At 43.7% G+C, this 26,487-nt stretch overlaps 1 protein-coding gene across 2 annotated transcripts; it reads right to left on the bottom strand.

Moving 5' to 3' along the window:
- Positions 1–28: 28 nt before the first annotated feature.
- Positions 29–26,487, bottom strand: AMER3 (APC membrane recruitment protein 3). Of its 2 annotated transcripts, XM_015870959.2 has the most exons (4): positions 26,349–26,487; positions 25,776–26,055; positions 19,050–22,039; positions 29–1,051 (listed from the first exon to the last, which is right to left on the bottom strand). In XM_015870959.2, the coding sequence occupies exon 3, from the start codon at positions 22,013–22,015 to the stop codon at positions 19,067–19,069; it is 2,949 nt and encodes a 982-aa protein (XP_015726445.1). In that variant the 5' UTR covers positions 22,016–22,039; positions 25,776–26,055; positions 26,349–26,487; the 3' UTR covers positions 29–1,051; positions 19,050–19,066. The 2 variants fall into 2 exon arrangements, with proteins under 2 accessions (XP_015726445.1, XP_015726444.1); XM_015870958.2 differs by lacking the exon at positions 25,776–26,055 and having other exon boundaries at positions 26,349–26,486.

The following is a 26,487-nucleotide window of genomic DNA, read 5'->3' as shown; positions in this document are numbered from 1 at the left end:
TGGTGTTGATTAGAGGCCAAACATAACATAGAATCCAAGTGACTTTAATACATAATGTAACCAAAATACACACGGTAACTATAATATAATACAGAATGCATATATACATCAAACGTGATATATGAAAAATAGTTAACAAAATATGTTAAACATAGCATACCATCATAATTTCATATTCATATATGTATGGTAAACTTTATTAATCTGCTACTCAGATTTTTCTAAACAATACGTGCCTCCCATTTCTTCCCTATTCTTGACCTCAACAACTATGCATGAATCCTCATTTTAGGTGCATATACATAAGGAGTACACATGTATATTTTATCCTCCAAAAGTCCCACTGCTCTATATCCTTTCTATTATGTAAAATTCAAAGTATGTATCATTGTTCTCTCTTAAAAATCCCTATCACACACCCTGTGCATTTCCTGCTCATCATAAGAATTTACAGTATCTGTTCATAAAACACTCCAACCAACTTAAAACAACTCAATATTTTAAGTGGAACAGAAGAATTACTGTAAACTTTTTTTGCTAAGTTCACATCACTAGTCTTTGTCTGGAGTACCCAAACTCTGCTTTTAGAAGGAACAGCAGAAAGGGGTCACTGGCGTAGGGGACAATGTTCAGTACAACCTCAAAATGAATTCTCAAGTGAATGATCATTCTGCATATATCTGTGTATTAAAATACAGTGACATCTTCTGTTGTCATGTGTCAAAATATGACAGAAATACACTGTTTTTCTTAAACCTCCTTGTCATGGCATTACTTCTTCCTCCAAAATCCTGCTGTTCTTTTTGTTTGTTTTAAGAAGAGTATTAGTTAACATCCATCTGCAAACGTGGTTTCAAGGTCATGAAGTTGTCAGGAAGCACTAACTGCTTAGACAGGCTGGTACCACCAGCTGCTGTCACACTGGTGGGATTTCTAGAGAACAGTCCTGTTGAGTTCAGCATCAATGTAACATCCTTGTTATTTTGTCATGCAGTACCATATGTAGAGGTGGGCTGCATCCATATCTACAAGTGGGTTCTTCAGCAATCACCTGCAATACAAGCAAAAACATCCTAAGTGTTTGCATATTTGTCATGGAATCATAGAATCCTTAGAGCTGGAAGGGACCATGTAGTCCAACTCCCCTGCAAAGGAAATAGATGTTTTTCTCTGGAGTCACTAATGTGCAGCTCCCAACCCTGCGCAGGGAGCCTGGAAACAACAGAAGCAGTGCCAGCTCCTACTGTTGAAGTGCAGGGTGCCACACAGGACACAAAGTACCAGCAGAACTCTGACACCAAGTATCTGCTCAATCAGCTTCCAGACCCCACAGTTCAATCTCTGCATATCTCCGCTATTGAGGCCTCAGGCGGGGGAGCTCGTTGCATTATTTTTACATACTAGATATGTTTAAGTCATTGGGCTTTACATGCCCAAAGTGATGAAGCCAAACCAGCTGGGGGCAGCCTCTCAAGTTCTGTCACTCCTAAGATTTTTCCTAACAAGTACTTTTTCTTTTCTGTGCCCCAGTCATTCAGAATGCCTGCCAAGAATGAGAGTTTTGGCACATGAAAATCCTCACATAACTGGAATTCGGCCATTCCCTGGAAAAAAACAAGGAGGTTTAGCAGGTGTCTGGGAAAATGATCTGAAAAGCTGCAAAGTACAAAGGCATTCTCATCTGCTGGAACCACTGTGATTTCTTTCCAAGTACTCTGCTATGCTCCCAGTGTGTGTCTGACAGCACCTGTGATATCCTTGACCTTCACGAGGACAGAGAAAGGATTTTAAGAGTACAGCATTCTAATACATGTCCTTTTTCTAGTTGCGTTGTATGGGGTAGACTGGCTTGCGCAGCTTTACTGACTCAGCTGAAGCAGGAATGACTACCCTCCATGGAGCAGTGTATTATCAGCTCGCGAGCACAAGGTGGCATAGCAGAGCAGGACTACAGTCTGATGAACAAGAAAGGAGTGTGGGAGATGGGGTTCATGTTGTGGTTCTTGTCATATCTCAGCTGTCCCTGCAAATTAAAACTCTGGGACATTCTCAATGATGTCTCAGCTCTCAGTCCTTCCTTTTACAACCACATTTTATCTTGTTTGTAACTGGAATTTCTAAGTCTCTATGTACATATTTGTAATTTCTTCAATTGTTTTACTTTTTGCATCATTTAGTTCTTCCTTAGAGGCTGCCTAAGAAACATAACACGATCATCTAATCTTTTGTTCACTGCAGTGGAATACTGGCCCTTTAAGGCCAGAAGGGATATTTTGCAAGATCAGTTGCTCATCTGCCTAAGCGAATATGCTTAAAAACATTTGATGTGGTCTCTGCTAGAGAGAAGAGTATCTTGGGAGCTATTAACTTCAGGGGCAAGTTAGAATGGAGGGCTACAGATTCCTTTAAGGGCATAGGTTGAAGAATCTTGTACTGGAGCAATATATGGTTTCTCTTTCTCTCACGTGGGACTAAGATACATCAGTGTTCTGAACCTTGAGTGGTGAGATGAGTGAAGAGTTAACCAGGTATGTGAAGGAGAACTGAGCTAACATGGGCTCTGCAAGCAAGGATAAAAGCATGCTGACTGCAGCTGAAGGGGAGCAGGGGGTGACATTCTAATTCAGGAATGGAAAGAGGAATTGAGGCAGCCGTGCTGGTGGCCATGAGTTACAGGTAACTCTGCCTAAGGTTCTTAGAGATCTCAGTGTTGTAAGTCAATCCTTTCTAACTCTGAACACAGTGTATTTTTGCTTGTAGACCTCAAATTCTCTCGCTGAGAATATAATGAGCTTTAAGACAGGAAAGAAATGCAGTGCAAACTCTACTCCTTGACTTTCTCCAGCCATTGTATACCACTTCAGAGATCTTAAACCAGTATTTTCTAGGCAGAAGAAAGAAACATCTATAGCACGAAGGGCATGAATACAGTACCAAATGTTCCATGACCCAGCTGGGCACAGATGAGCAGCAAACCTGACAGCCACATTGCCAGAAGCTACCTGCATAAAAAAGACAATCTGCCACTCTCAGGGAATCAAAAAGCTGTACAGTAAAAACAGCTTCTGCTGTTACAAGCTGCATCAGCCAGAGAACGCTGTGCCAGCATAATATCTGCATATTGTAAAACATAATACCTGTGCTGACAAAGCACTGTCCCAGCCTAAGCTGCTAGTTCTTCCATTCCTCACACTACACAATAGAAAAAGCACAGAAAGAAAGAAAAAGGACAGAGCCTCTTGAACTGCCTCTTTGCTGGAGAATCACAGTCGTAACTGGGTCCCTGTTTGTACTGCTGGGAACCAGATCCTTTTCTATTTGCCCCCATAATGTAATGACAAATTGCAAATGTTCCCTGCCTTTCTTAACCGCATCTCATGTAGTTCAGCCTGAGACCAGGAGGTTTCTCTACCTTTATGACTGTATTCCTCCTCTGAATCTTTTCTTTCTGCTGACACATCCTAAAAAAATTCAGACCAGAAGGAGAATTAGTAGAAATATTTCATGAGCATGTAAGCAAACAGGATTATCACAATATGATAACATAACTGATATATTAGATAGAATCTTCCCCTGCTCCATCCCAGCCCGATTTTAACCCCAAGTGACTTGAACAACATCATTCTAATGTGTTTTTCCTGGGAGAAATAGTATCTGAGCTTTGTTGTGCTCTCACAGATACCCAGCTGTCCCTGTATGTTACAGTATCATCCCATACTCAGTGCGTGTGATTACATGGGCAGAATCAAGCTGTCAGAATTTGTATCTGTGAGCTCTGGTTCTAAATGAAGTTTGCTGTTTGCAGCTTGTTCCTATCCTCATTGTCTGCTTCACAACTCACGTTCACCCTCTGAGTCAAGGTCACAGACAGTCTGAAAATCAATTTCCCATGCCTCCATTCTGCCTTCCTCGACCTTAATTCTTATCTCTACGAAAGAGCTGCCAGCACAGACCTAATATCTGATGCACTGAAACAAGTTCACACGTGCAAAATCTTTGCCAAATAGGAGGTCTATAATTAAATAGCCTGTATATAATCTCCTAGCTATCATGAGTGTTTCAGAATATTTATATTGGATACTCATTCAAATCTTGTCAGAGCTGCATTTTGCTGATGTTGATTGAAATGGTAATGAAGGCAGTGAGGCCTCTCAAACTCTTCAGTTTGTCACAAAGATGTAATTTACAGGCAGTTAGCAGTGTCACAATTGCATCTGGTTCATCAGCAGCTAAGGACCAGCTAGCTGTGTCTGCAGGGCATCTCTAACTTGGATTGCAGTGAATCCTGCCTCATCCTTGTGTGGCACGACTGTGGTATGTTTGTGGACTTGCTAAAGTTGGGGTCAGCAAAAAAGACCCTAATAATCATTTTAGTAGATATCAGATTAGCATAAGTACGTTTGCAATTATTTTTCCTAAGCCTTTCCCTCCTTTTCTTTTGCTGGCACAGCCCACTGTTCTGCCAGACTCTGCAGTGCGCTGCCTTAACATTCTTTCAATGTTTCCATATCCAGACTATGTCTGCATCTGGACTGCTCTGTGCATACATTTTATCTACATGACTTACACTCTAATTCACGTTCTGTTCACTTTACTTCTAGATATCAAAACTGCCCTTTCCCCTGGCTTTGGAAAGCACAATATTGCCTGTTGTATCCACTCAGAGTGTTGTCACAGAGCTGGTATTTTTCTCTTTGTTATGCTACTCTGTTGTTTTGCATGTGACCTCTTTTACTCTGTAACAACAGCATTTTGTGGTTAACCTCCCTTCCAAGTCTTCTGGTGGCCAATCTCTACCAATCATCTCCTAGTCTACCTAGATATTAATTCCTATTTGTGATTAACAAGCAGTACTAGTCTTCATTTGCTCCTTGTTACTGTTCCGATGAAATGAGTAATGTAATAATAATTTAATATTTACCCTACAAGTAATACAGCACTAGCTGGTAACTAGGTTTTTGACATGTGACATCATAAAGGTGAAGAGACCAGGGAAGCTGCTGAAATGCCAAGATTCAGTTCAGGCAGTCCAGCTTCGAGGTCTTCTGATATGTGGATGCTACATGACAGTAGCATCCAATCCAGTACGAATGTGGCTGTTAGGGAAGCACTGCTCTTGTAACTGTGTTCAGTGCATCACCGGGACTGCAGAGTTCAGCTTTTGTTACCAGCAGAGCTGTTGGGGCAGCTGAGAGAGGATACTCAGAACTTTGTGTCTTCAGGCACTGAGGATCCTACTATGTGGTTTTCCTTTCCAATCCTGCAGGCTAATTTGTTCCACTGGCAACAGGAATATTGTCTCTCGATGACCTTCCCACACCTGGTGACTGTGTTTCTAATCATAGTTCACACATTTGACCTTCTAACAAGCAGCCTATGCATTAAAAATGGATGAGCCCTTGGTAAGGGGGGACAGCTAAATGTCTGCAGTAACACTGAAGCTGTGGTGGACCTGAATTATTGATAGAAAGGGTGGCTTTCCTTTCCTTTTAGCTACTGAATTATACATTAAAAGCTGCACAATAAGATTATTTTCATTACTCACGTAAATGACTTGTTCAGTATCAAAGAGTGAGGAGAACAAATGAAAGTGCCCTGGGGTGGCAAACGTATTACACTTAAAAAATTCATCTTCTTGCTTATTTATTCACTTTGGATCTGCTTTCCAACAAATGTTTTGTTTTAAAAGGCATGTCCTATAATTTAGGGGCCACAAAGTTAGTTTTGAATTCCTTGCATGTAACTGATGCTGTCAATGAAGTTTATCAATAGAGAAAATGTGTTCTTTATTTGGGTTGCACATGCTAACCTAAATAAAAACTTGCATTGAGGAGTTAAAATACCAGGCATATTCATTCCTGCATATCTGATCTTTACAGTTGTTCTGGTTTTGAATACCTCATTATTCCTATGTGCCATATGCAACACAGAGATGTCACCATCTGCATAGCGTTATGGATGTATTGAGTTCGTTCAATTTTGCTTTTCCTATTTAGCCTGATTGCAGTAAAAATAACCCTTATGTAAGTGTTTGCAGGAATTGATAGTCTGTTTGGTTTTCAACATTGCCTGGGGCTATTAGATCTCCTGTCTGGTTATTAATGTACCCAGCAAGAGTCCCATTGCAGATTTCTGTTAATCAGCAGCATTCTTACTGCAGGCATTAGACCATGGCTGCTCTGAATGGTGAGCGGAGAGCTGCTTCTACATTTCCACTTGTGCTGCTCTCCCTCAGGGCTGCATGTTGTTGACTTTAAACTGGACAGCTTCTTTTCTATCAGCTTTGAACTTACTTCAGCATAGACTCAGCAATATCTGTTAGGCTGCCTGGGCAGTTTTCTATTTATATCCCTTTGAAAGCAATTTTAAAAAGAGAAAGAAAGAGAAAGTTTCTTTAACCTGAAATTAATCAAATTCATTTGTTACAAGCACTGTGGAAAAGTGACACTTCTAAAATAGTGTTCATATTTTCCTAGTAAAAGAGTGAAGAACAGCACAGCTATGAGTACTGCCTGAGATAAGGATCTTTGAATGCTATGTTTTAGTCATGTATTGATTGATTCAGAACCCACTCAAATCACTTGAATGATCTCCATGGATTTTAGGCAGTTTTTAGAATATCTGCTTTTGGGAGGCTTTCCATTTAATACTGCAAATTCCACAGAATCACATAATGGCCTGGGTTGGAAAGACCCACAGTGCTCATCGAGTCCCAACCCCCTGCTGTGTGCAGGGTCACCAACCAGCAGCCCAGGCTGCCCAGAGCCACATCCAGCCTGGCCTTGAATGCCTGCAGGGATGGGGCATCCACAGCCTCCTTGGGCAACCTGTTCCAGTGCGTCACCACCCTATGGGTGAAAAAGTGAATATCCAAGGGTAGAACAGAAACATGTACCACTGACCTACTTAGCACTCAAAGTCTCTGTACTCCATTATTGATGAGCTAATCTGCATAAAGCCCTTCTTGTTGTGCACACTTTTAGTTCAGCGTGGGGGAGATTCCAACAGTTCTTTCATTTCTTGACTAATGTAATTAGAATTGTCAGCTATTTCCATGTACAGATGAAATACATGGACTGAGTCAGAATTCAGTATTGACATAGTATGCTTCTTTCTTAAGGACAAAGCACTGCAATAGGACATGCTTTTCTTCTCAGTTGCCTATGATGAGCTAAAAAAAGGCAGGAGAAGGAAGTCCTCCTGGGCTATGCTTAGCAGTTGCTTGACATACAAGCAACAGTATGTCTGCACTGGACAAAGTTATTTAAGTATTACGACTTTGTTATTAAGGAACTGACTGCATGGCTGTATAGGTTTAACTTAATAGCAGTCTCTTAGAAAAACAGGAAGGCGAGACAGTGAGTCAGTCCAGGACACATCCTGGTAAACACTCCAGGGTAGGCAAAGGGCAAATGCTCAAATTATTCCTTTGAGCTTCATAACATCTAGGTTCCTGCCAAGGTGAATAGCTGACATTGTCTTCGACAGGGTACAACAGGTCACTAGTGCTGTGAACTATGAAACATCCACAATAAGTTAGGTATTAGATGAAACAGTGCAAACCCTGCACTGTTTTGACATACTTCATTTGCAGACACTATTCTTTTTTTTTCCCCTTATGCTCCATATCACACACAATGCTCCTGAGTGAAGACTGACAGGTCTTTCTGTTAACAGTTATTACCGTGAGCCTGGTATGCACCCAGGCAGTGATGGCAATCAGACCAGGTACTTCTTGTGCTTCTGGGCTACTCTAGCAGCAGCCACAACCCAGAGGTAATTGCAGACATAGAAGCACAAATGCAGATGCATTGTGCACTGTCCTACAGTAGCACATGAGCTGTACCAAGCACTGTACTGAATAGCAGAGAGAGAAGTTCTGTGTCATCTTTTCTGTTTCAGTCATCAGTGCAGGCTGCTCTAAGGCTTTCTTGTTTCAAATCTTACGGAGTTGCTCTGCCAACTGGAGATCAGCCAGCATCAATATGTGACCCAGAAATGTTGTAGTTCTTTGATAATGCTGTTGCATGAAGGTTTTTCTGAGCCATAGGAAAAGTTTTCCCTTTCCACAAGGGCAGTTTTTTGGAGAGAGGATCCAGGATTTCCAGTCTTTAATCATACTTAAGAATCTGATCCACCATTTTCTTGATCCCCATTACAGCTGCTCATCCACCACTTCTTCAAAGAATGTTGAGTTGCTGACCTGCTTTCATCCCACAACCACAGCACAGACTGTTTGTTTGCCCCTCCCCTCAACTGTCCAAAAATTAGGACACAGTCTATTGTAAACTTGCATGTCCTTTGAATTATGTGAGTATAGAATGGATTGGACTATCTGGGAAATGAACTCCAAGGGTTCCCTGCCACAATAAGACCAGCTGAATACATCATTCTTTTTGCTCCTGGGGAAGGGAAGCACTAGTGATAAAAGCAGATAACTAACACGATTAGCATTTGTGTCTGGTAAGCACTTGTGTTCTTGCAGATGAATCAATTGAAAGATCATCACATCTGAAAGCATTATCTACAGAGTATATGGTCATTCTGTTTTATTTAAAAGATGAAAAGTTGCTATGTGGGAATCATAAATGAATGATCCTTCATGTTTTCAAGTTCTTGTTTTCATCCCCCAAAGAAACTCAGCTGGGAAATTAGCAGGGCACAGTAGGCAGGAATTGTTTCAGTATTTTGTCATACTAAGACCATGTGAAAACGATCCATGAATGATACATAGACGGAGAAAAGGGAACGATTAGTTATGTCATAGAACACAGGGCATAACAGGCTCCCAGACATTGATCAGGCAATTGACATAAAGTAGAATTCAATAGCACAAAATGTCATAGAGCCCAAAGCTCTGTACTGGTTCAAAATGAGATAAAATAGATAATGGAAGATTTATCTATTTGTTATGTCCAGTGGTATAAATATTACTTGCCTTTCACCTAGCTATCTTACTACCACTTAATGCCAAAGATGAGATACACAAAAGCATTTGGTTTGCTTTTATTTGCCCTACTTTTATTTCCTCCCATAGGCACTCTATCCTCGTCACTGCTGGGAAAGAGATGAGTGGGACTTCCATCTGATCTGATGTGGATGCTTTGCACATTCATATAAATGCAGCTGCTTGGTGTTAAATCCATTAATTAAGTATCCACCCTAAACATGTCCATCTGTCTGCTGTAACAGTGTCCTTCCCTAACTTCTAAGCTATTTCCTACAGAATGTCAAAAATCTCCTGTCTGAAAGCATAGCAAAGGAAGATGTTTAACTTAACATCACTGTGATAGTAATCAGACCCTGAGTTGATGGATGGATTGTCTTCCTGTGTGCTAGAGGAAGCTCCCTTTGTGATGAGATTTGTTTTCCACTGCAAAAAGCTCTGTTCTGGGCTATTATCCGTAGTTCCATTGTGCCCACTTCAAATTGTTGTGCCTTTATTTAATTCCAGCACTAAAGTGGATTGCTGGGTGATATGATGAGAGATAACGTGCTGTTAGATGAAGTTTATTGATTTATATTCTGTACATGATCACCTTACTAGATGAGAACAATTTTTTTCAGATTTCCTGCAATTAGGACATTCAGTGACCACTGAAACAACATCACATGCCCTCAGGTCACCTTTAGAGTCAGTTGCTCTCTGCTTTGGGCAGAAGGAAGATCACAAAGTCCCCTCCTAGGAGTCCTGCAGCTTTGTGCCCAAACAACACACAAGGAAAGACAAAGGAAGGTGGATAAGGAACTGCTCTGCTCTCTTTGCAACCTCTTTCCTGAGGCTACACATGAAGTTAATGCTGCTTGCTATCTTCACATCTGCATATCTTCCCCTCCTGCAGAGGAGAATCAGTGTTAAGAAGGGTGAAAAAGGCAGAAGAAACAGGGCAACAGTGGGGAATTCTGAAGGGGTTGGTTAAGATTAGGAATAAGGAAATTTCCCAGTCCCGATGGAGAATGCTCAGAGAATACAATTGCCGAAGTGCAGTTTTCCTACAAAAGGGTTGTTTTTGCTGAATGGTTTCGTTGTTGCTTTGTTGTTGTTGTTGCTGTTGTTTGTTTGTTTGTTAGCATTCCAGTGGGAAAGCCATTCTAGAAGTTGGTTAGGAATCCCGTCTATTCTGTGAACAATGAGTAGCTTGGTGAACAGGGTTGGAAACAAACTCGTCTCTTCTAAATGCTCTCCCAGTTTAAAATACCTTTCCATAGCATTTTTCAAAAGCACCATGAATAATTAAAAATAAACTAATAGAAGGCCAGTGGTAATTTATTAAGCCAGTAATTCTTGTAATTCAACATTAAGAGGCAGCAGTTCATTGCTAACAATGCTACTGTTGTCTGAGTCCTTCTAGGCAAAGAACCAGAAAACATTTTCAAGCTAATTGGAATCTACATGAAGCATTCATTCTTTCAACACATGTAGCATCCCATCAGAAATCAGTGGATAACAGTGCATTTATTGATAGTACCAGCCCAGAAGACCAAGCAAGTCAGCTCTGCAGTTTGTGGGCCACAGTGTCCCTTCTGTCTCACATGTATGTGGTGGCTGGGCTGGGAAGGAGGTTGTGAAAAGGGATGTGGAAGGATGGTATGTGACCTGTGCACTGAAGGGAGCAGTGATTTGTGGTAAGTCTCTGCGTGAAGTCAGAGCAGATTTGTGATTGCCATTAATGCTCCATGATCCCTGATAGGTGTACACTCACACTGTTGATTAAGCAGGCTGTGTGTGCAGGGCTAGCCATGGTGCCTTGTGATGGGAGTGTGTGGAACAGTGCTGTGCCTGGTGCGCTATCCCAGAATGTAGCTTCACCTGAGTTTCTGAGCTAGTTTCTGAGTCAGTAATTGTTATTATCCAACACTATTATAACCTTTTTTTTGTTATTTCTTTAGCTAATAAAGGAAGGTAGCACAATTCCTGACATATTACAATCCAACTCTGGGTGGTACTCATGGTGACGGTTGGTGACATTGATTTCTGAGGACAATCCTGCAGGTCTTAGGAGTAGTTTCCTGTCTATTTGCTGGTTGTTAGGCTGGAAATGAACCACAGGACTTGGCTCCACAAAAATACAGCTTTCCTAACAAGCAATAAAGGCATTGACAGGAAGAGGTGTTAAGGTAGACAGTAGCAGCTGATGAATACTGAAGCTATTCTAGAGTGAAGAAGGTAACCAGAAAGGTGGAAATGCCCCTTTTTGGTTATGACTTCTAGAGTTTTTGGAGGGCTGAGAAGAGAACTCTTCAATTTGGTGTTCTGGTGTTACGACCAGTCTCTAAAATATAACAGCATCACTTGTAAAAGAGCTGAGAAAATAAAGTAGAAAACTTCAATTTTTTTTCCAATGAAACAAACAAGAAGTAGGAAAACAGAAGTAATGAATGAACAGTCAAGATTTAGAATAAATGTTACTGTGATAAATGGAAGCTGCCCGGTTTTAGGACTTCTTTTTAAAGGCTGCTTCATCAGTGAATTTTTTTTATTATTATTATTATTTTTTAATATTCAGTGGCTACAGAGCCCAGTAATTAAGTAAGTATGAGATACACTGCAATAGATACTGGTTTTACCTGGGAAGTTCTAAGTTACTCAAGCATTTTGTGTTCCTGTATAATCTGATGACTATTTGTTTTAATTACTGTGGGCCATGGGCATTACAATTTCAATATACACTGATAGGAACACTGTCATTACCTTTTATAATGTAAAAGTATAAACTCCAGCAGTTGAGGGAGTAATAGTGGGTTCCAAAACAGTGCAGTAGGCAGTGGGATTGGCTTTTAGAGCCTTTCTCCTTATTATTACTTGCTTTGAGCTGGCACTAATCCAGCCTTACCTGAATTTCTACCTTGATTTTAGACTTCAGTACTGCCAAAGAACTACTATACAAATACCTCCTAAGGGCACTAGGCTACATACTGTTAGGAATGTTAGAATACCTTTCATTTGACGGAGTTATCAGAATGGGTTCATTTCATTGAGGATCCCTTATCATCACTTCAAAGAGATTTGCCTAGAACTTTCTGGAGGGAGAAGGGAGAGCAAAGGCTTGCAGTGGGACACCTACAATGCCTTCTGGACTTCAAAATCACAGACCCAAAATCCAACCCTAAAGTCTCTCTGTGGATGCATTTTAGCCTGGATTAAGTTGGAATGTGGAACCAATGCTTCTTGAATGTAAATACTGCCCCTTTTTTTCCATGCTGTATTTCTGAAGAAGGGTTGTGTATCAGGATATTCATTCCATTTGGATGTTTTCTTTCTTTTTAAATGTCTGAATGCGGATCTCTATAAGAATTCATAACACAAACCCCTCACATTTCTGTCATTCTCAGCATACAGCTCTCAATCTGCAATAACTGTCATTTTTAAATGGATGTCATCCATGCTTAATTTGTGTTTCAAGGATAGCACTCAACCATTCGGTCTAGCCGCCAATCCCTTTTAATAAACACTGAAGGAAATCTAACATACCTTTCCCTGATGGATTTTTTATTAGCTTTATTATCCTAAAAAAGTCAGTTTTTGGACTCTGAAAAAAATCTGAGGACATCTTTACATTTCTAAGTATGATACATCAGATGCTCCAAATTTATACAAACTATCATTGAAGAGCACTCATGAGAGCTGAGATGATTCAAGAACATCTTGTTACTAATTGAAGCTCTAAGAAAGTAGCAAAAAAATATCCTTAAATTGCAAGCTTGCTACTTCCTGCTCTCTTTTTGCTGAGTTACTTAGCAAGCTACTTCCAAATACTTAACCCCTCCTGCGAACTAATCTAACCAAACTAAACTCCCTCTGAAAATGTTCAGTTGTTCCCCAGGAAGATGTAAAACTTTTGGTTTGATGGTGTTGGGTTTTTTTTGTTTTTTTTTTTTTTTTTTTTTTTTTTTTTTTTTTTTGGTTTTTTTTTTTGCAAAATGTATTCTGTAGGTGGTTAGATCACCATCTTCATTATAACCAGGCTGGGGGAGTTGGTTGCTATAGAAACAGTCTATTTAGTGCTTTGTAAGAGGAAAACCCAACACCTCTGGATGTCCAAGGGAAGACAGAATGAGAGAGGAAAGGAGACTGAGTTTGCTTTTCTCTAAGCCACAGACTGCAGCATCCTCTGTTTAAAGCAGGCGTGCGGGGGAGCAGCTTCCATTTCCTCAATGGTTCCCGTGCTGCTGACAGGCTCCCTTTCCTGATTTCAGAAATGCTAATTAAGGATAACACCACGCTGAACAGCTCCTAAAAACAGGAGGCACAATCTCCCTAAAAAAGCTGGAGCTGAGAAAATGTGTGATGCAGTGTCTTGTCCAGCATGTGTCCTGCTATACAGAAGGCTCCACCTCTGTTCTTACTGAAGTCAGAGGTAATTTGGTGTCAGCTGATTCCTCTGCAAGCATCTCCTGGGTTGTGTATGTGCCTTTGATTCAATGGGATGGAATTGCTTTATTCAGAGTGCCTGGTATGGTGCTCTGCTTTGGTTCTAGAAGAGAAACAATGTTGGTAACACACTGATGTTTACAGCTGCTGCTAAGCGGTGTTGTACAGAGCCAAGGCTGTTCTCAGCAAGGGGCCCAAAGGAGCTGGGAGGGGAATAGAGTGAGGACAGCTGACTTAAACTGGCCAAAGGGATATTCCATACCATGTAACGTCATGCAGGAGGAGATTTGAAGGGGATGAGAGTTCATCTTGCACTCGGTCGGGGGGTGGTGAGCAATTGTTTGTGTATCACTTGTTGTACACATACATATATATTTGTATATACATATGGTCATAACTATTATCCTTTTCCTTTTCTCTATCATAGTAAATGGATTTATCCCAACTTAGGATCTTGACTTCATTTTTTTCCAATTCTCTCCCCCATCCCACTGGGAAGGGAGGAGTGAGAGAATGACTGTGTGCTGCTGAGCCACCTGCTGGGTTAAACCACAACAGTATCACAGATTCAAAGCCACCGAGGCTTTTTTCCCCTCTCATGGCTTAAGTTGGAAAAACATACCAAGGAGACAAAAATCCTTAATCCTGCCAGATCTTAGGTTGTGATGCTTTCCTTCCCATCACCATCAGTTACTGCCCATACCTTGGGCAGTGTTACCAAAGCACTGACCCAAGGCTCAGTTTTGGGGCTGCAGTTGAAGTTATTGCACCAGGGGTGCTGTGCAAGCCTGCATGTTTTGACAGCATGCTGACCACTCCATTTTCAATTTGTGCATAATGATTTACAACTTGCTGAGATTCTGTAAGCTCAGCACACCTCCTTTGCAGGGTGAAGCAGAGAGGAGCCCTGGCTCATGCAGACTTGCTGGAGCAAGGAACCAGTTCTAAATCATGGCTTTGCTTTCACTGTGATGCAGCTCTTTCTGCTGTCCCCACCTATCGGGGCCAGCCACTGAGGTGGGGATGCAGAGATCTTATTTGCCTGGGGAGGTGACTTCATCCACTTGAATGAGGTTTTGTGCTCCAAGGGGTGCAGAGAATTGTTGGGAGGGAATAATGATCAGCGCAGTTACTTATGGTTGCTGGAGAGGGTGCAGACCAGTGAAATCTGTGCTCTCGTGCCATGTGTTCTTTGTGAAGGGAATATTGTTAGATCAAAAATAAAGAGGACCTTCTCTTCTCTTGGATCTCCAGTAATCTCTGTTCCTTGATCCACACAGTCATTTTTTCCTCTCAGATGTCAGAATCACCTTGAAGGAAGAGGAGAACTTGCTGGCTGCAATCTCCTGGTGTCATTTGTGCAATTGTCACCACTGGCTGCCACTACTTCTAAGTGTCACAGCATCTTTTAAGCTCTACCTCAATGGCCCTCCCACAGAGCTTGAAGAGAGCGGGTTAGATGTGATGACGTACTCAGCAGGAAGAATAGAACATACAGCACTTCTTCTCTCCTCCCTCTGGTGAGCTGTGTTGCTGTCCAAAAACTGGGAACTACTTTCTCAACTCCAAACTTTCTGAATGAGATGCAGTGCCCATGATTCTAATGCTGTAAGAAGAGGCCTAGCATTCCTTGAAGAACTGAGGAGGAGAACACTCAAACCCAGAGCCTTCCTCTGACTGGAAATGGTGCTCATTTAGGGTGCTCCCTTAACAGAGTTTGTAGGCAGAGAAGCATGGCTCACTGTGCTACTTTCTTTTCCTTTGCACTATCCTACAGCAGCAGATCTTTCACCATGACAGCCAATATTTTGCTCCTTTCCCTATCTTACATCTTCCTGTGCATTGCAGCAAGATGGAAGGGAAGCAAGTTTTCTTCAGAATGACACAATTTGACTCACTAAACATTAAAACAAATGAGACTGTATTTGGCCAGATTTCAAGCAGATACTATAAGGTCAAAAACTTCTGTAGCCAAAACTTGTCTCATACATTTGCAGTTATGTCACACAGTGAGCAAGCAGTTAACATGTTTGCATTCTGCCTTCTCCCCATTTCTCACTCAGACACTCTGGCTGTTTGTTTCTATGCCCCATCCCTCACCCATGCTCTCACAGAAATGCTCTCCTTTTCTTTCTCCTCCATCACCATCCCCCTCAAGATCTCAAATGTGAGGCTGAAGGAGACAGGGAGCCAAATTCTGCTCTCAGTGCTAAATCTGGGAATCATTCCCCTGGCTTCATATTTATGCTAATGCAAAAGAGATGAGAATTTAGCTTTCTGTACTGTTGTCAACAGGGGAAAAATAGAGTCCCTATAAGTCTGTATCCATAGAAACCATCCTGCTGCAGTAGCGAGTAAAGCAGCAAATCAATCTCTTCAGTTTTAAAATGAAACCCATTTAACAACATTACAGTGCATCTGCTGTTGAAGAGATCATCTGTGCTGATAACTCTGTTGAAAAACCCTTCTGTACCATATAAGCTGACATGAATATTTCTTCAGCCTGATAAAATTCAGATTTTGGGTAGAGTAACCATTGGTGAGAAAGACCCGTGAAGACAGGACAGTGAGACAGAGCCAAGTCCAGCAGCAACAGTATTTAATGAGAGAGAAAATTGTTCAATTTAGCATTTAGCCCAAGTATCTGGGCACATGGTGCCTAACACACCAACGTGTCAGCAGAGGCAATGACCTGCCCCCTCTGCCTCCCTGTGTGTGTGTGTGTGTGTGTGTGTGTGTGTGTGCTGGTGGACTGTCAGATGAGATTTCAATAGCTGCCTCACTGCAAGACAGTCCGGGCAGACCACATTAGAAAGATGCATGTTTCGGAGCTGGAGGCACTGCCAACACAGCACATGTGCTGCCTGTCTCTGCATTTTATTGTTTTTGCATTTCATTCTGTCAGACCTGGGAGAAGGCCCCTCTTTCTATGCCATGGGAATGGCATGGGGATATATAGATGTACTGTGCCAGGCTGCGGACATGTTATTGTGTGTATTTCTGAGGGATTCTGTGTTCTTTTCTTCTCCAATTGAGAAATCTCTGTGGGCATTTTGAGAAATATTACTGATGTTTCTGCCCATCTTCAGAGGAGGCACAAGATCTGCATTGTCTTTTCACTGAGCCTAAATCCTGCAGTCTCTGCCTTTCCTATGCTTTGCAGATTGAGGATATCTGTCTAGCAGAAATGCAGCCTCATTTTAGACAAAGGGGATAAAAGTGAACCAGGGACAATTAAAAAGCATTACAGGAACTGCCTAAGCTGTGAGCAGCCCTTTTGTTGGTGAGGATTGGATACACATTCTTGTGTCACTTTTCAGTGTCGTTTCTGAATCTCAGTCCCTTGATAACAACAATCACACATGCCATCTCCTTTCATCTACAGCTGCCCTATATATTATGGCAATCCCTCTTTGATGGAAAGTTATCTATTCTTTTCTGACCCGCGGGCAAGGTTATTCCAATACACTCCATTTAGTGCTATAACTGAAACACATCCATAAGCATCAACTGGTGCATAATGGAGGTTGCTCAGCATCTGAATGAAATGAGAGCAGATAGGGAGGGGAGCACACATGTTTTTTGCTGCTCTGCAGTTTCCACATTGAAGAATGATATTTCTGCCATTCATTGAACTTTTTACCAGTGTCTACTTAACCCTTCTGTATCCCCATACAGCAATGCCATTTACTATCAGAGTTCAAATTCCTGGTCAGATCAACCATGATGCTTTTGCAAATTTCTGACTAAAAGGGGAGAAGCAGAAGAAGAGCTCAGACTGGCACTTCTTATACTGTTGTTCACCAAGAGGAGCAGCCCAGGGGACCAGGTATGGCTCAGGGAAACCCTGCACACCAGTTGGAGCAGAGAGGGTGGCTGTATTTGTTCCTATGGGTGCAAGAACACATGATGATTGGGTGACAATACCCAGAGATTTGAATGCTTTTTGACATCAGCCTTTCCTCTACCTGTGATAAATGGCAAAAAAGTTGACCTTCTTCACCATGAGAGTCTATGGGAGAAGCAGTGCTAGAGTTTCTTATGCAGCATTTACTCTGAGGGCCAAAGCAGGGTGTTGGCTTGGGCTCTGGCTCTGCAAGGCAGGGATCTCAGAGCACTCTTCATGCATAAGTTGCTGGGGTTTGCACAGTCATGTCCAGAGTAGGAGTGCTTCTGGATGATGCCCGTCTCCATGGATTCAGAGTTGACACCATGTTTGTGTGCTGCCCGTTGTACACCACCACCCCCACCCCCCTTCCGAAAATAAACAAGATTTCCAGCAGACCCACAAGCCATCTGGTAGTGGAGGCAGGAGAGAAGAGACTGGGCTGGAAAACTTGGTCGCGTGGCAGTGTTTCTGTCACCACAGCCATTTCCTTTGACAATGTTAAATGCTGTTTTCGTTACTGTGTGAACACATTTTCAGTAAGAAATTTGTAACAAACAATAAGCCAGTAGTGAAATGTTTCCTTGGGATGAGACCTTTTCTCAAAGTCGCTTTACAAATACACAAATCCCATTTATATTTTAACATGCTGTTCGTTTTACCACTAGAGAGACCTCTACCACAAACCAGCATAACCCTTTTGGACAAAAAAATTACCTTCCCTCTGGACTCTGGTGACAGCACATGAGCCGTGTGCCATTCCTGACACTGCAGCTCCAAGCATTGATTCATTGCAGCCCCAGCCCCACTCTGCCCGCTCGTGGTGCGTTCTGTGCCTTCCATCCAGCTGCTGCCATGCTACAGCACCCTGTGGACTAATGCAGCAAACTGCAAATATTGGGCCCATACGCAGTACCAGCTGTGACCACCAACTGCTGTACATGTAACTGGACTATGCCTCAGTGAGGGTACTGAAGACTGACAGTCTGCAGAGACTCCTCAAACCCTTCTCACTTGTCTTGGGTGATCTGAGTGTTGAAAGGCACTTTCACAAAGATGTATGAAGCAAAGTGTGTGGCTGAGTCTCCCTAAGTCTGAAACTGCAAGGATGCTCTGGGCTCATTCAGAGAGAAACATTGTCCTTCTTGTTTTCTGCTGCTTGAGAAGCCTTTGGAGATGCCAGGGAGCAGTCACAGTGCTGAGAGCCAGGGCCAGCTGTGTTCCCTGGGTCCCCCTGTTCCGTTTCTTACTGCTGCCCCAGTCCTTCCCCATCTCCCACCAACTCCACCAAAGACACCTTTTCAGCATGCACCTTGTTGGTCAGATTGCTCCCCATGCTGTGCAAGTGTGGTCCAGTTTTTAAGTTATCATTAGGTAGGAAGAGCATTTTGTGACTTGGTGAGAGCTCATGCTGAGTGCTTTCTGCACTCTGTGGCCAGGCAACTACAACCCTACTTTTGTTTTGAACACAACAGATTCCGGATAAGGAAAAGGATGTTTTCACTGCTTCAGTTTGTGTAAAGATTGCTGCACTGAGCTGAGCTTCAGCTTTTGCACGGGATTCGTAAGGCTCAGTGAAGATGGTGATGCTGTACATTGTCCCTGGTTTGGGAACAGTGATATTTACATTCTGAACATTCTTACCTGCCTCACTGAAGTGAAAGTTAAGAGCAATAAAAATGGAAAACTATGAGAAACGCGAGCACACATCAGACCAAGCAGCCATATGTGCCCCTCTGCTAGCAGGGGACAGACGCAACCTGCTGCTCTCCGACTCCCGTGAGCACTCACCTTCTCAGCATGGTGTGCTACGGGTGGCTGCTCCCTGTCACAGCACTGTCTGGGGCTCCTGCCTCGGGGCAGGGGCACAGGGCAGCCCCTCCTGCCATGCAGCTCCAGGGCCCCAGGCTGCCCTGCTCAGCTCCCCAGGGCTGTGGGGCAATGGGCAGGCTGTGAGCGGCTGGTGAGGCAGCGGGAGCACCGGGAAGAGGTAGGAATGTGGGCCTGCTGAGAGCTGCGGGAGCTGGATCACCTGCACTGAGCTCAAACGTGAAGTCTTTTAAACAGGAGAGTGCTTTGTTATTTAGTTGGGCGTATTCAAAATTGATCTTGCCCCTAGTGACTTCATCTAGGATCTTTGCTCTGCTTTTCTGATCTTCAGAGCAAATCTGATCCCTGTTTTGTTTCAGATGATACAGACTGCTGGCTTGGAAGCCCGTTTCATAATTGTATTGATTTGTGCAGGGAATACTGCAATATTCTGCCTTTTGGTCAGTGCAGTTGCATTCATTTTGCAACAATTGTTTGTTTTTGTACTGACACATCTTACAGATAATATCATTCATGTCATTCCCAATACGGTTGTCTTCCAGGTGCTTGTTGTCATAGCTGATTTGTAACGATGCCACTTGTGTCACGCAGTGCTCCAAGAGCTGCACTATGCCGGTGCTGCTCTCCCGCGGTGTGGGGCTGATGTAGCCCTGGAAGTGTCCAAGCCCAAGGGGCTGCAGCAGTTCATCGCAGATGGACAGGGAGTTGTACACTGCTTCACTTCTGTCCTCCCTCTCCAGGGGATCGAGGGGTGAGGTCGCAGCAGTCTTGTAGGAATAACAAGACTCTACATCATGATTGTCATTTAGGAAAGGGTTTTCAGAGCTCTGTGAGCCACTGTGTCTGCTCAATGTTTCTGTCAGTGGGTTTTCACCTCCAGATGTCTGGCATCCCTCTGACATGGTCACCTTCTCATTCTCAGTCGAAGATGGCTGTGTGTTGCCCCCATTAGCCTGTGACTGTGGTTCACAGTTCGATGTTCTGGTGGTTCCCACAGCACCAGGCATTGTAGGTGAGTCCTGGTGTTGGCTCCCAGTCCTTCCTTTGAAAGTCACATTAGCTGTGTGAGTGCAAGAGTCTCTTTCAGCAACATTTTCAGAAGAGGTCTGGGTTGCAACCTTGCCTTCATCCAGAAACACCCTTAGGTGAGATGAATTAGATTCTTGCTCGCTCTTTTTCTCCTGCTGAGCCTCTTTGCTAACTTCCTGTTCTGGACTGGGGCTGTGAGTGATCAGTGAGTCATTACACTTTTCTGGCTGTGATCTGGAACTCTGCAGAGAGCCTGTGGAGGAAACAAGCCCTGCATGTTTTCGCAGCCAGTTTATTATCCCCATAGTTAGTGAAAGCTCAGTATCACAGAGCTTTAGCAAGCATTCTTTGCCTTTCCATGTGCTGTGAAAAAACCCTTGGCTGATAATGTCTATACCTGGCTGGGAAGCCATGTTTTCTTCAGCTCCAACATGAAAGCTGTAGATGGACAAGGGGATTTCAATGGCTTGTTCTGAAATACTTTCAGATGTACACAAGTCATCATCCATGACCGGGTTTATTTTGACTTCATTTGGGTCATAGAAGAGCTCATATAGGGCATCTCCACTGTAGCTGTCTCTTGGAAATCTACCTGGGACCCCAGGGGTCTGAGCTTCCTTCACTTCGTCGTCTTGTCCAGGAGAGAATGAATCATAGTAGCCTTCATCACTTGTGGATATGGATTCCTGGTTGTCACTTTTTGGTGTTCCAGTTTCTGTCAAGCTCTCTTTGGAATTGTCTCCATCTCTATCAGGCGGTGTCAGGGGGCTTGTGGCGGGCACAGCAGTGCAGCCTCCAGCTTTTTCCCTGTCAGAACTGGGAACCTTCAGTACCTTCTTATCAAACAACATGCTCTGATGCAGCCTCACTGATTTGTTAATGTTGTCCCAAAATTTTGCAAATTCAACGGCCTCATTCTGGCCGGGGGAGGCCAGCTGCTCTACACCGCCCTGGAAGGAACCCATGACAGGGCTCTCCTTGTGCTTGCTCTGTCTCACCAGGACTTCTTTGCTGCTCTCCAGCTCCAGGTGAGCAGAGCTCTCGTCAGCAAAGATTTCCCCACAGCCAGTGAGAGAGTCAAAGCTCTTCAGTGATGCAACGTCTTCACACAGAGCATTGCAGCAGTCATAGGAAGAGTCGGACTGCAGCTCATTGTCAGAGCAGTCTTGGGACAAACAGTCAGCAGCAAATGTTTCTCCAGTTTTGAAAAGGGACTTGGTGAGAAGCCCAGGCACCTCACTCTTGCAGCCTGGAAAGGACAGATTCTTGTCCTTCTCAACCAGGAACGTAAGGCTCTCTGGTTTACTTTTCTTTATATGAAATATATCTCGGAGCCCTTTCTTCGATCGCTTGAGCGATATCCTCTTCCTGGGAATAGTTTTTGCAACAGCTGGTACAAAAGGCATCTGTGGCACAAAGTTCCTGTAATCGATTATCTGGCTGCTGCAGGCGGGTGGGCTGGGGTTGACCACACACTCTTTCTTACTGGTGGAACTGGACATACCCGAAAAGCTGATGCTATTGACAAGTCGCCCCTTGCCCTTGGCAGCAAACCCTTCTTCACAAGCCCTGCTGCTGGGGCTGCACTGCTCGCTTTTGTCAGCCTCACTAAAGCAGTCGTGGGTTTTACTCTTCCTCACAAGTTTGTAGGAGGTCCCAGGAGGCTTTTCCAGGCTGTTCTCACCAGCTCCGCTCCTTGCTGCTCTGCTGGAAAATCTGTAGTTCTTGTGTGTGGCCAAACATGCCAACTGGACTTGAGCTACGCTTTGGTTTCCCTCCAGAGCCGCCCTTTTGTCCTTGCCCATGTCATCTCTGTTTGTAGAAGCAGTGTGTGCTGCTGGCACTTTCTCGTGCTGCACACTGGATTTTATGAAGGTCTTCCCCCTCTTGAGCTCCATGCTGATGCTTCCTCACATCTGTTTCTGTAAAGGAAGCAGCAGAACACAGCTACTGTTAGGAGGGGGCTGGCAGTGAGCAGTCAGCTAACATTCTCCAAGGAGCTCACCTGGAGCAGGAGCCCATCTGCACCAACCTGCAGCCCCAACTTATAAACCATGATAGACTGCAGCTGGGAGCACCACTGGAGCAATGTGGCTGGCTTTTTTGTCACCATCACTGAGTCATGGCATCACATGAGAAGCAGATTTGAGAAGCAGAAGGTATATGTACAAAGGTGACAGGCACAAGGAGGGCTCAGCACTCACTGCATGTTGGTAACTGAGGCTCTGAGGACATCCTGTCACTAAGAATGAAGGGGTGTTTGGGTTTTGTATGAGGACCGTGAGCACAGTGAATCTGCACTGCATGTTCTTAGCTGTTTCTAAACAAACTCCAGTACCTGCATCAATGTCAACTTTAGTCTATGCCTATATGGTTTGGGATCGAACTGGTTTATGTTTTCATATGTGTAATTACTAATTACACTGGTTGTGATCCTTTCAGTTTTCCAGCAGTTATTTCATAGACACATCTGACCCACCCCTGCCTTATGTCAACTTGAACTGTAAGTCAATGGAGTTGTATAAAGGTAGGTCAGGGAAGAAACAGACACCTCCTAAAAGCTGCCATTCTTTTAGCAGATAGAAAGCAGAACAAAAACATTTAAGTCCTGCTCTTGACAGAGAGTACTTTCCTTAATAAAATCTCATTAAATATTTGTCTTGTTTTGAATTGTTTATATGTAACTAAAACCACTTGCAGCCATGGAACTCTGGAAAGCTTACAAAAAACACAGTGCTGTATCTAGCACTCCTTGACAAACCATATCTATCAGCTCTGATGAAATGAAAATTACTAATCTTAATACACCCTAGAGAGCAATGTCAGATCAGATTCCTGGATCCAGACTAGTAGCCAGTACAAAGTCATCAAGGGCAACTTGGAATTGAGCAGCATGATAAGCCTTTACATCTGCCTGAAGTCACAGTCAGAGGAGTGCTGAGGATTCCTTGAACCACAACAGCTGTCTGCAGCCCACAGAGCCAACCAGATTCCAGGGCTGGAGCAGCAGTACTTGGCAGCATCTCATAAGGCACAGAGCTGCCCCAGCAGGTAGGCTGGGACATCTCATTGCCCAGAGAAGCTGCAAACTGTCAGGTGACTGGATGAATTTACAACTAAATGTAGGTCAGAAACAAGAGGTAGGAAAAATAAGGGGACAGCGTGAGCATTCTGCATCGGGAGGATGGATGCAGTGGAAAACAGCAGGTGGTGATAGATGGTGATCTGGTGGAGTGATTGGGATGGTGGCGTGTTTATTTGAATCAGGGGCTGCATGTGAGTATTGCAGAGCATTCTTAATGAAAGCTAGTAAACATTTTACTACGCTGTCAGATAGCTGCAGTTCACTGATGCTGCAGAAAGCCTGTTTTGCATATTTAGAAATAGGTCACTGGGACACGATTGCACTCCTCTTCTGAAAAGCAAGGTGTGATTGAGAAGAACTCAGTGTTCAGAACTCCAACAGAGTTGTGAAACCAACCAGAAACAGCTGATGCTAGGCTGGGTATTGATGTCCCACCAGTGCCTTGACACCCCAGACCCTGACAGCAGATGTAAGTGCTGTGTCCCAGCGGGCAGCACAATGTGCTTTTCTCTCTCTTGGTCACAACAGCCACTTGCTGTTGGGGTTTCACAAGCTTCTAAGTAGGCAATCGGATCTATAGGTTGAGTCTGTATGGGAGTAAGGGTGGGGCTTAAATATGGGTAATGTTTCTCAAAAATGGAGTTGCTTCGTGTTCAAGTATATGCCATCTGTGCAGGGTGTCTGACAGCCTGCTGGTAAACACAGGAGGCTTTCTGCTGTGTCTGTGATTCATCTGCAAGTGAATTAATGTTTTGGAATGGGGAGGTGAGTGCACGTGTGGGCTGGGGAGACTTGGTTTTAGGTCAGCCAAAGTAATTCCTTACAGTCCTGGGTTATGAGGACTGGATGGAATTAGGTGAGTGTTCTGCTTAATGCAACCCATCTTCAGATGGCCTGAATTCTACCTCAGCACAGCTCAACAGCCAGGGGGAGCAGAGAGGAGCACGCAGCTCTGGGCTGCATGTTCAGCAGGAGGAAGATGGGTGCAGGAGGGACTCAGGCTGTCTGAACAGTGCCTTCCATGTGTGGGTCAGAGAAGAGGCAGGTCACATTTGCCTCCATCCATCCATGGATCCCAAGGTGAGATGTGGGAATTTTCTGGGGTCATCTCTCTGGAGGAATGGAGGAAGACTTGTTTTGTCTTCTGGGCTGATGATAATAAGATTATTGTCTTATATATTACTAGCTTATCTCTCACAAAAAAAAAAAAAAAAAAAAAAAAAAAAAGAAGGTTAGGTTCCACATTTCCACATCATTTCCTTCTAAGAAAAATTCAAATAGATTGCTCTTTAATGTGTCAGTACCTAAAATACCCATCCCCCTGGATGTAACTTGAAAATCAGCCAGCTGGAAAAGAAGAGATATTTGTTTCAACACGTGCCTAAATTGAAATAATAGGATTATGTCAGGACTTCTGATCCTGAGCATCAATTGCCTCTGAGAACGTTACCCCTGCACTCCAAAAGGAAATAGTAGCATCATTACATTTCTTGATAGTATGTGCCTGGTTGGGGCATCTGAGCACGTGTAATGCTTTAAATGGACACACTTCAAAACAAAGCATGTTTTAGAGCATCTCTTGACAAGTGGTGCAATGGAAGAGGGAAAAAACTGAGCAGTGAGCCCTCTGGGACCCCCACCTCCTACGGTGAGTTACCCTTGGGTGGGTTTTGCTCTGTACCAGCTGGAAATCCTGAAGTGCATCAGCAGAAAATAGTGAGGAGCCAAGAGCCTCTGCTACTTGCAGTGTCAGTGGATGGTGCTCATTAATAATGCTTAGGATCCAATCAATTAGCAGAGCATAAAGAAGAGCTTGTGCTTCCAGCGAAGTGGAGGTTATTTTGGGAATAGGACCATTTATTTACTGTCAAAATCCTTCACATCCCCAGAAGATGTTAATAATGGACATATTTACTAAAAGCTGTGAGCATGCATTGCATTCAATGCCTGCTGAAGGGTGGTGAGATCCTGTCCACACCACTGTGACACTATTTCTAGTAACCAAATAAGCACAGTATTTCTTATGAGGAAAAAACAAATTGGATTTTAAAGCTCAGCTTCTCACTTCCTCTGGGTAGCACTTCATCTCTATCAGAAAACAGAATAGAGCGCAGGGGTAAGGATGGAGGGCGTAGCCAGGGGCAGTCATGGCTCACAATACAGGAGGCTGCTCCTTTCCAAGGGCACACAGACCTGCACTGACACCGTGCCTCTCGTTGGGAGCGCTTCTCACAGCACTGCTGGTGGCTGTATCTCATCATTCCCCCGCAACCACCCATCCCTCTGGGTAACGCGGGATGCCCAATTATTTTCACAGACATTTAGGTCAGGCAACAGCTTCCTCTCTTAAAAACACTTCGGGCTTTTGCTTTGTTTTTGTTTTTATTTTCTTATATCTTAATTCCACCGAGCAGACAAAATAAAGCCTCATACTCCCATACTAGAGGGATGCATAGTTAAATGCTTAATCTCCTTAGCTATGTGCTGTAGGGAAGCCTGAGCCTGCCTTTAAGCCCTGCCAACTGCTCTGTGCAGCTCTGGCTCTTCCATAGTAAAATTAAGCATGTTCCGACTTGCAGCATCCCGACAGGAGGGGTCCCAGAGGCAGCGGCAGAGCCCAGGGCTGCCCAGCCCGGCGTGAGCGGTGACAGACTGCGACAGAAGGAGGCTCTTCTCCGACAAACCCTCCTCTCCCTTCACCCAGTTTTCTTCCGAGCCTCAAAGAAGCAGAACTGCTTGAAACGTTCGTTTTGCGCCGTTTGAATGGCAGCGGTAACTCCTGCACAGGGAGCTGCAGAAGCAGCAGGATGCTGCTAGCAGGGTGGCAGCTGAGCAGAACCCCCTGCTGCATACCTGAAAGAGAAGCAGGGCGTCTTTACTCGCCCTGGGCTGCAGCCTGTTGTGCATTAACCCTGAAAGCTTTGGCTGTTTTCAGTAGTTCATTGCTTTAAGAGATTGGATGTGCATTTATGTAAACACAGGCGTGCACTTGTCCTATGGATGGAAAAATAAGTCAAAAACAATGCTTTGAAAAGAAGCAGTCACCCCAAAATAACAGTCCCTCTCAGTCTCTGTGAGTGTGAGAGCACAGGGCATGACACTGCACCAGAGCAAACAAGAAGGCAGATGACAGAAATCCTACTCACCATGTCTTAGTATTGAGCAGAAATCCTCTCTCCTAGCCCTGATATGAGGCTGGTCTTTATCCAGAGGCTCCGGTGATGCTTTTCAGAATCAGAGGGGCTGGACCACTGCTGCTATCCAGTGCTACTCTCCACCCCCTGC

This window comes from Coturnix japonica, chromosome 9 (assembly GCF_001577835.2).
Source record: "Coturnix japonica isolate 7356 chromosome 9, Coturnix japonica 2.1, whole genome shotgun sequence".
NCBI classification, from domain to species: Eukaryota; Metazoa; Chordata; class Aves; order Galliformes; family Phasianidae; genus Coturnix; species Coturnix japonica.
This window is presented reverse-complemented; position numbering and strand designations above follow the sequence as displayed.

Coding starts and splice junctions, on each gene's coding strand:
- AMER3 (XM_015870959.2), bottom strand. CDS start 22,015: ATGGAGCTCAAGAGGGGGAAGACCTTCATAAAATCCAGTGTGCAGCAC.